Genomic DNA, 13,359 nt, shown 5'->3' on the forward strand with positions numbered 1-13,359 from the left:
AAGAAAAGTAGTTGATAAGACTTTTGTTAACCAGAGTACGAATGTTGGGAAAATATGAAGTCTACTATTTAATGGACGTAATGTATACGGAAAGGTGATATCGTGTCTCCTAAGATTTTAAAGTAAAATCATGGAAAGGGCTGGTGTATGAAAAGGATGCTCGAGAAGAGTTAATTTAATTCTGAGAAAAGTCGCGTAATGAATATTATATGTTTCAATTAGCTTGCTTACAACCTTAATTCCATGATAATTCCGACTCGGAATCTGGTCAAGCGAGGAAGTTTTCAACGATTCAGAATATCCTCATTGTGAATGCGACGACATAATTAGCCGCGAGAGTAATTACTTTCGCTTTCGTTAGTTTCTGCCTCTCAAAGCACCGTTCTCCGTTTCCGTGATCCTTGTGAAAATCTTACCTCCGGTAATTTCGAATCTCCTTTGACTTAAAATTTTTGAAAATTTCGTTTGCATCGTCCTTAATTAATAATATGTTTCATCTAAAACCGAAATACGTTTCTATCGTTCTATCGCGACGGATCACAAACGAATCAACGCTGTGATCGAAAAAGAATAAAATTTCCTCTGCTTTGTTCCTTGCGTAAAATTATTATTTACGAATATTTCCGTTTTAAAGCTTCTAACTGTATTATCTGCTGTACGCGTTTTTGTAACAGTTGCCGCTATTGTAAATATTCTAGTTTTGGATGTTGGACGTGAAAAATATTCAAGTCGCAGGAAATTTTTTATTCGTTGTACGTTAACGCGAAGAATCGCGGAGTTAAATAAAATACGTTTTACAATTAAATAAAATTACAGTGGATTTTATTCAACCGTCCTCTGCTTTTTCTCCCCTCGCAAATTGTTATGCAAATTCGTTAGCGTTCCCATTACATATATGTATTTGCAAAGCGCGAGAACCAATCACCATTTATAATTCCATCAGCCGTGTAATTTGTAATTCAAAATTTCGAAAGCAGCTCGTGGATTAGCGAAGCTTAGTCAAACGATCTATAATTCGTGAGGTTTGTTTGAAACTTTTAAAACTACGAGTTCCACGATGGAAGTTTTCATTTAATTATTTTAATGGAACGCTTCGTCAGCTACATATGCATTGGAAAAACTTTTCCATGGAATTAACCATAGGCTCTCCGATTTACGGCTGGACTATCCGGTTTTTTCCGTAATTTCCGGTTGGTCGTGTTACACAACTTTAGACACGACGTTAAATAACACATGTAAATATAAATTATTCGTATAAACGTAATAGGAAATTGATTATCGCGATATGGCTGAAATAATAAGAGAAATTAAAATAAAAGCGTGATAAATATCGTGATAAAAATTTCACCAACCTTTTTAACGACAAGTGAGACGCGGTGTGTATCTTGAAATTCGTCATTCCCTCGCAGACCATGGCAACCTGGATCAAAATAGCGCCGAGTAGGAACGTCAGTCCTATCGCGCTTTGTCCGTACCTTCGTAGAAACGTCATCAGGAAGCCGAATCCGATCCAGATCATCACGTGGACATCTTGATACACTGAGTGGTTTTAACGGTGGCCCGAAATCGCACGCGTGCACAAGGGGAAAACAGAAAGAGCTCTTTGTAGGCGCATGCACAGCTCGCGTGCGGTTAATCAACTTGGCTCGCTCGCTCGTTTGTTCGCCGGAGATCGGTGTTAATCGCTCGTTAATTGATCGTTGTAATTACGTGGCCCGTTCGAAGGAAGAACGCGGTTTCTCAGAAATGGCCGGGGCAATTCGAAGATGGCTGTGCGAGCTTCCTTCGCCAGGTATATCCATCTGGATAACTCGTCGATGAAACGTGTTGATAGACGAATCGTAAGGTGCAAGAAATTCAAAGAGAATCGTTTTCTTTCGTAGCAGAGAAGAATTGACATTTGGTACTTTTGTCTTTTTGATACAATTTTTTAAGAGGACGAGGGTGAGTTTCCTGCGCGTGACGGAGGATCGTTAACTCCCCCGTCTGATATATTAATAGGCGAGTAGTACGATGCAACAAATTTAAAACTAATTGGACGGCTTCTTTTAATGATAAAGAAGAGTTGGTCTTTTCTTTTTCGCGATGTAATTTTTTGAGAAGCCGGATGAACGTGTTTTGAGGGTGGAATCTGGTTCGGTTAAGTGGATAACGTAATACACGTTCAAGGTATCACTTAAAGCAGATAGGATAATTTAATGGTTTTTATACTAGAAGAGACTCGAAGCTTCCACGTGCTTCTTTTTTCAGCGGTATGAAGTACGGTTTGATTGATGAGTTCGTTTGGTTATGTGAATAATGTAATGTAATACATGTTTAAGGTTTTATGTACGGTAAATAGGGTAATCATTCTTGTAGGGAAGAAGATTTGACGTTCCTTTCATAGAGTTTTTCTTTTCTTGTCATTGCTCAAACAGCTCAAAGAGCGATTTCGATTAAATTTCATTCATTCGTATGACTCTTTTTTCATTTTCTGAAGCGCGGTTCATTTTACTTATTTGTCAGGAAATAATCGTTGAAATTTCTATTGCGTCTTCATTTAGAAATATTTAGAGTTTCTATTTTTGGAATCTTTTCAAGTATCATTTCCGGATTTTCTGTGAAAAGCGTTAATCGGCTATGTAACTTTGACCTCTTAACAATTCTTCGTTGGTTACGTCGAAGAATTGATTTAACGCGATTGATTATGTATCAGTGAGATCTACGCGAAGTGACACATTAACCGACACGTTGTCATAATTTAATTCTCCGTCGTTTAACGAACATCAAAATCGTTCCGCGTAATTGACACTGTTACATTTATCGATGTATTTAGCTATTAAAATTATCGATAATCGTCGATCTATGTAAGTAACGGTGGAATTGGATTGATTCGCAGTAAGAACTTTTACCGAAAGTAAAGAGAACTCTGCAGGCAATTGTGTTTTTTAAAATAAACGTCCTGAGATAAACGCGTCTTCGTACTTTTATATTCAGAATTCGCTATATTCTACGGAGTCTTATCACAGAAAAGTTGAACATTCCATTTGAAAAACTGAATACAACGCCGTTTGAAAAATTCCTGAATCTTTTCTCTATAGCTCTACCTGCAAAAGAATTTCTAACCATCGTATCGTACGTTATTTATTCCTAGGATTTCTATAAATATCCAAGATCTTCTCTTCTAATTCCAAATAAGAAAAATGTTTCGTACGAAGGAATAACAAGCTCTTCTAATATTATCAATTTCAATAATTCTCGTCTATGCAGCTTTCTTAATTAAAACGTGACACGGAGACCGAAATAAAAAGGCGACCGGTTGTCGCCGTTCAAGAAATCGATACTAATTTTCGCGATAAAAACCTGGTGCTTCCGGTTCGCGTGAACCTTCCGCGCGAAAGATATCCGGACGTTCTATCCCCTGACGTAGACGGTCGTGGTTGTAACTCTTCGCCGCTGCACGTAATCGATTTCACCGGTTTGAATTTTCATCCGTGGGCGAAATTAAGCGCGAATAAATCAAACACGTAAAAGAGGTTGGATTAAGAGGCGACACGCCGGCCGTTCCACTGTAAAATATGTTCGTAAATCATTGGGAAACCGGCGGACGTCTTAGGATTCGCTTCGAAACAGATAATTCGCGCCTCGCCCCGGGACTCATCCATCACCGGGTGTCGCTGCTTCACCGTGAATGCATAATAACCGGAAAATCGCGCTGATCCGGGTCACCGTTTTTGCTGGGGAAACGAGTCGGCTGATAGCGACTGGTGGCGGGATTCGAATTTTCCCTTGTAATTCCTTCGAACACCGTTGATGCAAGAAAATCGGCCTCCGTCGATTTTCGTCCTGAAGAAAGTTGCAGCTCGAAGTTGGATTTACCTGTCGTTGATCATTGGCCGAGCAAAGACGTGAAAGAATTGGTGATTATTCGACGAATGATAGATTGCTACTTGAACGTATTTGAATATCTGCTCGCTTTTGATAAGGCGGTGCTAACAAAATGGTAGAATTATTAATATTAATTATTAGTTTAATCGCCAGGTGTAAATTTCGGTAATTAGCGATTCGTTTCATCTTGGAAACTCGAAGAGCAAAAAAGAAAGAGACGACGTTAGTTATGCGACGATCAGATAATTTCTTTCTAAATCGTTCGTTTGAACGTTTTTCGCAGCTTTATCGCGTTGTCAAAGGATTAATAATATCCTCGGTGTACGTATTTCCCAGAGCGAACGGTGCAAGAATTTCTGAATGGCGGACAACTTATTCCAACATTTCCTTAAGAAGTGGAACGGTATGAAAGAAGAGGAGACTTTCCCGGTACCGGTGATCTATTTATTTATCATAGGTATTGCGGTGTCAGTGTCACCAATGTAATTTATATGCGGATAACCGATGATCGAGGAGTCAAGTCGAAATTCAAGTGGGTCGGAGGCACATTTCATAAGAGGGAGGAGCTTTTCTTCGAGCGCCTCGTTTCTCGTCGAGCGTGTGCATACATCGTATCGATACATCGAGATGTCGTCACAGATATAGCGAACGCCACAGGAAAACGAAGATTAAGAAGCTTCGAAACATGTGCAGCTGCGCTTCTACACGAAAAGAGACAAATATGAATTATTAATAGAATAAATATGAATAACTTTTGACGTTCGATCTTAAAATTTAAATATGAATTCTATCGATATCGTTAATAATTAATGAGAACTCTTCTTTCCATCTTTTCTACCAGTTGGACATTATTTTACGTTTTTTTCTTATTTTACAAATGAAATTCAATTCAATCGCGATAATACGAAAAATTCAAACATCGTGATAAATATCCTTCGCTAACGAAGATATCTCATTTTCGTCAATCCCTCGAATCTTTCTCGCCCTAAACAAGCCGTCCTGATAAAAATCCTGGATCTCACGGTTCTTTAAACGCCAGACGAATCACCATCGATATTTTTATTCAACTCGAAGCCATCGAAAAAGAAGAAAAAGTATGAGACGAAATATAAAACGCGAATTCGACTAAAATGGGGAAAAAAGGAAAACGAAGGGGATAAGACTTGGTTACGCGTTTACACCGCAGACAACCATTGGTTTCCGGTGGAAATTATTCGAGTCACGTTCGGATAATCTATTTATCACTTGAGGCATCGCTGTCGCTGTCGTGACTTTTATGAGAAACAGAGAGAGAAAGAGAGAGAGAGAGAGAGAGGGGGGGGGGGAGGGAGGAGGCGAGAAAAGGAAGGTTCGATGGTGGCCTCTCTTTTTGCTCGTTCGCATCCATCAAACGGTAATTTTGAAAAGCCAGCGAGGGAAACGGAATCGACGACGATAAAGTTGCAGCGGAATCGCATTAGCCGACTTTCAAACCAAAGATAATTGGCCCCGACGTCGACGTGACTCGATTATTCCCTCGAATGAGTAGTTAAAATCACCTAATTCCCCTCTCGAAAGTTGTTTGTTCGAAAGTTACCTGATTTCCACCTTTTTTCGCCATTATTTTTCTTCCCACTTTGATAATATCGCAATTTTCTTAGGATCATTTTTATAACGTTAAATTTTAATTGGACGAGATATGCAAATGATAAGATAAGAATTTTTAATAACATGGCTTCTTTTCAAGCACGCGTTTAAACAAAAATACACGAAATGGAAAGAAAGTATTAAAAATGAACAAGACTCTTATCGTTAGTTTCACCTTATAATACGCCTGTGCCGCCTATAAAAATAAAGCAGATACCGATAAATTGTATTTTCTGAATAGAAAAGAAAGAACAGAATATCCCTTTTAGCTAATTTGATAACTTTCTCGCTAATCCAAGGATTCTTTCGCTAGCTTTCATAATTTTATATTATCCACCGTGGTTACACCGAAAGCTTTGCGCTTTAATAATCGCGAAGTTTCGCCAAACTGTCGCGTAACACCATATTTTCTCATTCAAACGTTCCGTTAGACTTCGCTGAACTCTCAGCCAACGTTCTGATTTTTTTCAAAACCTGTGACCTTTTCACGCGCGTTCTCCAGCGTAGCATAATCCAGCTGGTATAAGTTGGCGAAACTTAAGCCTGCAACTTGTATATAAACAGGTACGTATAGCGTCAAACTTGGTCCAGCTTCGCATGGATCGCGTAAAAGTTTCTTCCGAAATGGCAAAATTTACACGTTTCGCGTCGCTGCGTATCTTTGTCGCGCGAGAAACGATTTTTCACCACGATTTCTATCACACCGTCTCTATTTAATACGTTCACGTATAAACAAAGGGTTCGCGATCCATCTACTTGCAATGGAGAAACCCGTGTCGTATTAAAAATTCGCAATTTCGATCGTTTCATCGTTAATTCCAGCTGATCGATCTCTGCCATTTCGCGCGAATTCTCGCAATAAAATAATGACGATACGAACGCTTTTATCTGTCATCATTTTTCCACAAAGATTTGGTTTTGTCGTTTTCATTTGCACGATCCCTTTATTCCAGCCGTGGATATCGTTAACGTCATAGATATCTCTCATTTATATCCAGATACGTTTATGGTTTTATTTTTTGGAATTTAATTTAAACACGTAACCGTGTAAAGAGGGTCCTCGGTGAGAATATTGGTATTTACTAATTACGCTAGATGTTGCTGTAACGTTTCTTTTTCACCGAAGAGAAGGTATTTTTTATCGCATATTTCATTGGTCCGGTATGAAAGAAATTTATTATAGGTTGTGAAAATAGTATAAATAAAAATCGCCAGTTGCGAAAACGAAAAGTGGAAAATCGTCGCTCGATTACGTAGTACAATTTTAAAGAATGCAATTTATTCGACCCTGCTGAGCACCGTTGCTCTTTCTTTTTACATTGTACGCTGTTTTGTACGTTGAACGAATAACAAAGTGGTGAAAGGGGAAGAAATTGTTCGTTACGAGTTCCTATTGGAAGGAAATTATGGTGGAAGAACCCTTTGTCGGGTCCGGTTTATAGAGGTATAAAGCTGGTTTAAGAGCTCACTATAAAAAACGTGAACTTACAAATGAATTTATAAAAAGAGACTTAAATCATTCTGCTAGAAATATCGATAATAACATTTATGAAACATTAATGTCAGAATTTCAATTACCGATCGTTATTAGCTACTCGTATTATTCAAAGGCACGCGTTACTAAATGCGTATCGATTTTTAACAAGCCTCGAATTACCCTTCGTTTCTTCGAGAAAAATTAATTTTCATCTCGTATCTTTCAGAACCCGAACTTACAGAAAAGAGAAAATACCAAGTAACTTTTCTTTCCAATTATTCTTTCGTTTTCTTAACGGACGTTTCTGAATACGATAAAAGTAACGTTGACGAATCAATAAATAAACAAATTTCTTTTACCGCATTTTCCGCCACGTTTCGTCGAACAGAGAGCGTTGTTTCTCGATGTTGCATTCAAACGGAAGACGACAATAGGACGCCGACATTTCCGTATCATTCGCAGACCATTCCCAAGCGTTTCTCCGTAACAGTCACGATTTCCATGAGAAGGAAATTTGGTGGCGCGCGCGAAAACCGATTTCCATGAGAAAACACGCGTCTGGCTGGCCGTAGACGTCTGAAAATTTATAATCTTTGAGAAGCAACGAGATTAGCCCGCCAATTATGCCGCTGCCCGCAGACCCAGTTACGTAATCTACGCAAAGTATCACTTTGAAATTCAGATTCCACCGGATAAAGTGTTGACCACGTGCTCATCCGCGTTATTCCGCCTTCGAAATTCCCCAGACATTGGCGTCTCTGTTACGTTTACGCGTGTAATAACCTCCTTAACTATGTTATTATCGTTTGCTGGAATTCGCGAATCCACACCAAATTGTCGAGTCACAGTTATATCCGAATCTCGTCGTTACCAAACTCTCTTGCTAGATTTTTCCATTTTTCTACTTCAGTGTTACATATTTATCCTGATGTTTATCGTACACTGTCTTTCCCAAAGAATATCTTAAAGTAACCGTATTCTGTATTTGATGGAATCGTTGCGCAATGATATTTTTAAGGCACACGTTGCGATAGAAATTGTTCCGCTGCTGTTCCTTGCGAGTTTAAAATTAGAGTTTAAAATTAGATTGATTTGCAATATGTAGCTTTATACGTCGCTTTGAATCCAGTTCTTTTAGACCTATACTTCTATCGGGACCTTTTGCAGAACTTTTCTCCGCGCAAGATGAAAGATACTTTAATGTTGGAATTTTTGGACCGAATGGTATTTTTAATAGGTGGATTGTTGCAGAATTTGTTGATACTGTTCCTTGCAATGTTAACGTTTTCACGCCGGTATGCTGCCGCGTGCACGTAGTCTCACCAACCGCACACGTTTACAGGGTAAATATGTAAATGGAAAATGTGGAAACGTTGGAAAAAATAAAAAGAACGTCCTTCTACGTGTGCCATCGGCGACGCTCGAGAAACTCAAGACGTGGATTCACATCTGGCGACGTCAATGTGTCAAGATTAAAATCTTCGATTACAATATCTGTATTTTTGTACTCTTTTTCAAAGCCTTTTGTTCCATTGGATCGCGCATCTCTAACCCGAGAAACGCAAGATGAAAGATACTTCGAAATTATAACTTTAGGAAGAAAGGACATTTTTGTGAACAACAAGGACGTGACTTGTCGCAAAGCATACAATAATAGAGCAGTTTGTTATTTTACGTAATACGATCCTAAAAAGGGCAGAGAAAATTTTGGGATATTTACCGACGACTACTAAATTACACTATCATTCGTTCGTAGATCGAGCGTTCGAAATATTTTCAACAAAAAATATTTTCCTTCGCCAAGTAGTAAGAATTTTTGCTCAAGTCGCGAGTTTTTAACGAATATTTAAATGTACGCGTTTGAGGAAATCGCCAGTCTAAGACGAATGGAACGGAACGTTTGAGTAACAGACTTTATAAACAATGAAACGCTTGCTTTGAAGGAATGGCACGTTTCCACCTCTGGATGCTACTGGAAGCTTCTCCTTTCATTTCCCTAAAGGCGTCTATCATAAAAAACAAGCATCCTCGTTTCCATTCTTTTTTCACGAACTCCCATCTCAACGATCAAACGCGATCTCAGCTTCAATAGAACTTCCTTCATCAACCATTTACAAACACATCCGATTTTCACAGTCTTCATACCTTGAATCTCCTAAAATCCATAAAAAAACAGCTATTTTGCGTCTCTCGGAATTCAGAAGAAAGGTTGTAAATATTTTAATAAAATCGTCAGTCGTTTGTAAACTCTATCTGTTTGCCGTAGCTTCACATTTTTTAAGGCTCGTCAGGGTTACAACGATTCGTGCGAAAAATTGACAATATTTGACTAAAGTTAAATTCGACACGATCCTGCAAGCTTGAAATTGTTTCAAACGTGCCAGAATCGCAGGCATCTCGATAGCGTTGAATTTACCAAGGAATTTAGCATTTTCACGTGCGTTTGATTCGCACAATCTCGAAAATCTTTGAAAACGTACGCAGAAAAGATACGAACGTCTAGCGAAAGAGAGACGATCGAACTAAAGAATTCGAGGCACAGCCGACACAGGAAAAGAAAAGAAGCCTATACGAAATCATGACGATTATCGTCAGCGAAGAAACCAACGATTTCGTAATCGCGGAGAGTTGGTCGTTTTCAACGACGGCGTAGGACGATTTGGCGAAACACAGTGCCGGCCATATCTTATAAAGAGGTTTCTGGTGTAGCTATACGACGTTAATATACGTACTTTATCCGACTCCATGGATAAAGTTAAGCCCTGGCGTCGACTCTTTACATCCTTCCACGGGTATACACGAGTTCCACGGAATATTACGCAAGCGTATCTGTCTCCCTGCCTCTCGTTATCTTTCACTGACTACGATTCCCTCGCCGTCTTTCGTTGCTCGTGATCTTTCACGAAACCGCACGATGAAAGAAGAGCGAAGAAAAACGCGTAGTTCTTCGTTGGAGGGGTAAAAATCGCAACGAGAAAATGAAGAAGGAAACGTATATACAGCGGAGTGGGTGGAAATTCGTGGTTGAAGCGTGCTCGGGAAGATTCCGCGATTCGAAATAAGGCAAAAATCAGGAATAAGAAAACCGCGTTTGAAGAAGAAACCGTCTTTAGTTCAAATATTCTGTCTGGCATTTGTTCGTTTCTCAAGATATAAATACATATTTGAGGTGCCTCGTGGATTTTTATCTTTTATGTAAAATTACGTTGTACAGGAATAATGGCTAAATATTTACGAAAGCGAAATACGATTAAATATTTGAAATTTAAAGGACGGGAACAGAGACGGTACAAAGAAAACGATAGGAGCTTCGGCTTTCTTTGATTATTCGAGACGACGGATAAGGATATCTGGTTCGACGAGTTTTCGCGAAACAGAAGTTTCCAAAGTAGTTCTGGTATCTTTAATTTTCATCTCGCGATTAATTAAGGCCGTGGGCGTTTCGACGCTTACACGGATGATCGTGTATTTACAGCACCGTGTATCTAATCCAGTATTATTCAGAAATATAAGAGAAAGATCGTGTTTTATTACGAACGTTCCACTTATAATACGTTGAACCAGGTAAGAGAAGAAAAATGAGAAAGAAGAAGGAAAAGGGAATAAAAATACAAAAGAGAAAGACGAATAAGGGTAGAAAACCGTGGGTGGTCCCCATCGAGAGAGACCGAGATCGTAGGACTTACGTGTGTACGTGACCGGCAAAGAGTTCGGTTTTCCATTTAGATGAGGCGAGTAGCTGTTCTGCCTGTTACTGGCGTCCGCCTCGGGGGCGTATTCGAACGTAGCCAAAAAACCGCATAGGATAAAGCCCTCGATAAAGAGGAGCACGATAGCGTGCGCTGGGTTGTACTTCAACTTCATCCTTTCCTCCGCTTTTCCCTTTACCCTCGTGAGAAAGCTTTCCTTCGCGGGCAACGCTGGCCGCGAAATTACCACGGCACTCTCTGGCACCCAGGGGGTGATTTTTCCTCTCCGCGTAGCCTCGTCACCTGCCACAGCCACGGTTTAACCATTTCTCGTTTCTATGAATCGAATCTATGAATCGAATCTATGAGTCGAACCACGATTCCAGCTCGTTCGTTCAACGTCCCCTAGGAGTTATCGTTTCCACGGAATTATATCGAACTTCTTCTTGGTTTTTAAAGAGTTCGAAGGGTTGATCGGTTGCGAGGATGTTTGATTAGTATCGGACGGTAGGGTAGCTAAGGATTTTTGCATTCCTTTTCTCTCGGCGGAGTTCAAGAAGAATCGAGTTCCCGAGATTCTGTTATCTTTTCTAGCAGGATTTTTAACCCTTTGCACTCTGAATTTTATTTCAATTTCGTTAGCAGCAGCTCTCAACGCTTTTGAATGTTTTATTTGAAATTTACTTTAACTAAAAAATAAGACAATTTAAATAAATAAAGGAAGAAACAAGTTCACTTAAATTCCAATTTCATTCACACTATTCTTGTATTTTGTAATCTTTAACTGTATTGTAGTATCGTGAACAAAAGGCCTAAGAGGTATCGAGTAAATCATAAACATTGCCGGTTCTGCAATTGAATAGTTTCGTAGAAAAGTCCTATATAACGTGGCCTATATAAATACGTAGTGGGCCTAAGGAAAGACAAAAGGATGCTAGGACAGTCAGTGTCAGTGAAGAAGCCAGAGAGTGTGAGTCGAGAAGTCAGAGAGTGCGAGTTGCGTTGTCGAAAGAGTGTGGTCCGCGTGAGAGAGAGAGAGAGAGAGAGAGAGAGAGAGAGAGAGAGAGAGAGAGAGAGAGAGAGAGAGAGAGAAAGAGAGAGAGAGAGAGGTGACGAGAGGTGACGAGAGTTGCAAATTAACTACTTAGTTGTCTAAATTATAGTACGTTATCGTGATTGGTTCACGTTAAACAACCATCGTTCTTCTATCTAATCAACATCTATACAATCCATTCATTGTAAATAAATCACATGTTGGAATACAACGATATTTCACGCTTAGGGATAAGTACCATACACAGACACCCACACAGGCATTTGAACAGGACACTTACACAGGTCATACTCATTACTGTATAGAGAGTGAGGCTCAAAGTATTTAAGGGATCATGGGTCACTACCTAAGTCTAGTCTGAGAGTAACTGGCCAACAATCAACAACTCTTGCACACGTTGTTAATTATATCACTCGCTTATATACATCAGGTTCTGTAGTTTCTGTTCGATAAACATCACTGAATATTATTTCAACACAAACATTGTGTCTTCCAAAGGTTATTGATCTTAACTTCAAGATTAAATTCTAACATCACAATTATTTTTACGATACTACAGTATGATATATGTTGAAACAATTCCCAGGATGTAATCCTGCTTTTGCACAAAAGAAGCTGGGACTGAAAAAATGTCGAGTGGGACTCGACAAAGGAGTTCCTGAGATAAAACCTGACGTCGATTCACATAGGAGTGCAAAGGGTTAATTCTCCGGCTGTGAGAATCACGATGGATCTTCGTCACTTGGATCACGCGTTTCGATTCAACGTTAAGCACTTCGAACGACGCGAATCTCTTTTGGAAAGGGAGGAAGGTCAGATTCGATAAAATTTCCTTTCTTCGTCGTTCGCGAGTCCTTTGGTTTAAACGAATCTCTTAGTAGACGGCGAATAATACGACGGTAACGCTTAGACGCTACTTTGATACATCACGCTGAACTTTGGATAGATAGCTGTCACTTCTTTCACAACGATAAAGCACTTTTCTTCCAGTTAGGACGTTTTTAACTTGATAAATCTCCGAACGTATTAATCAAGTTTTTATTCTTTTGCCTCGTAATAAAATATACGGTACGATAGTGGAAGAATTAAAAAGAAAAAAAAAAAAAAGGAAAAGAAGAAGCAACAAGACAAAAAGGGGAAGGAACGAAGACACGCGAGCTGTATCGATTTCGCGCAAAAATAAAGAGAAACAAACCTATTGAAATGGTATCCAGCTTTTTCCCCTTCGTTAACGCACGTCGAATTCGCTTAACCGTCGATTCTCGTTGCAAAGGAGGACGTTGGGTAACCGACCACCTCTTCTGTTCACTGTTTATCGGAATTCTATCTGGTAACTCTTACGATACTCGATCCGTAGCGTATCCACGGGGTTCTGGTATGCCACAGTGCATATACGAGCTACGCAGGAGAACCACGGTCTTTTGAATAAACCTGATAAAAATCTGTAGCATTTTGTAAAGCAATGAGGAAGTTGAAACCTATGGCCTCTTTCTTCGTTTTCGTCTCGGTGCGTCGCGAACTTGTATCACCTATCGACTAAACATTCCAATGAATTCGATTCCAGTCGACGCGAAAGAACAACGAAGAAGAAACTCGTGCTCTTTCTGTTTTTATGGAAGTTCGATCTCCACGAAGTCTCGAGTGCA

At 39.5% G+C, this 13,359-nt stretch overlaps 1 protein-coding gene across 4 annotated transcripts in view; it reads right to left on the minus strand.

Annotated features, from left to right (window-relative positions):
* Positions 1 to 13,359, minus strand: part of LOC132906536 (ammonium transporter Rh type B) — a 44,104-nt gene that overhangs the window by 13,228 nt on the left and 17,517 nt on the right. For 3 of the 4 annotated variants that reach the window (XM_060958819.1, XM_060958821.1, XM_060958818.1), the window contains one exon: positions 1,353 to 1,539. In XM_060958819.1, the coding sequence (XP_060814802.1) occupies positions 1,353 to 1,539 (187 nt within the window). Of the gene's footprint in view, positions 1 to 1,352; positions 1,540 to 10,656; positions 10,946 to 13,359 lie in introns of those variants that run through there. The other variant, XM_060958820.1, reaches the window with a different exon arrangement.

The sequence above is a fragment of the Bombus pascuorum genome, chromosome 4 (genome assembly GCF_905332965.1).
Source record: "Bombus pascuorum chromosome 4, iyBomPasc1.1, whole genome shotgun sequence".
NCBI classification, from domain to species: Eukaryota; Metazoa; Arthropoda; class Insecta; order Hymenoptera; family Apidae; genus Bombus; species Bombus pascuorum.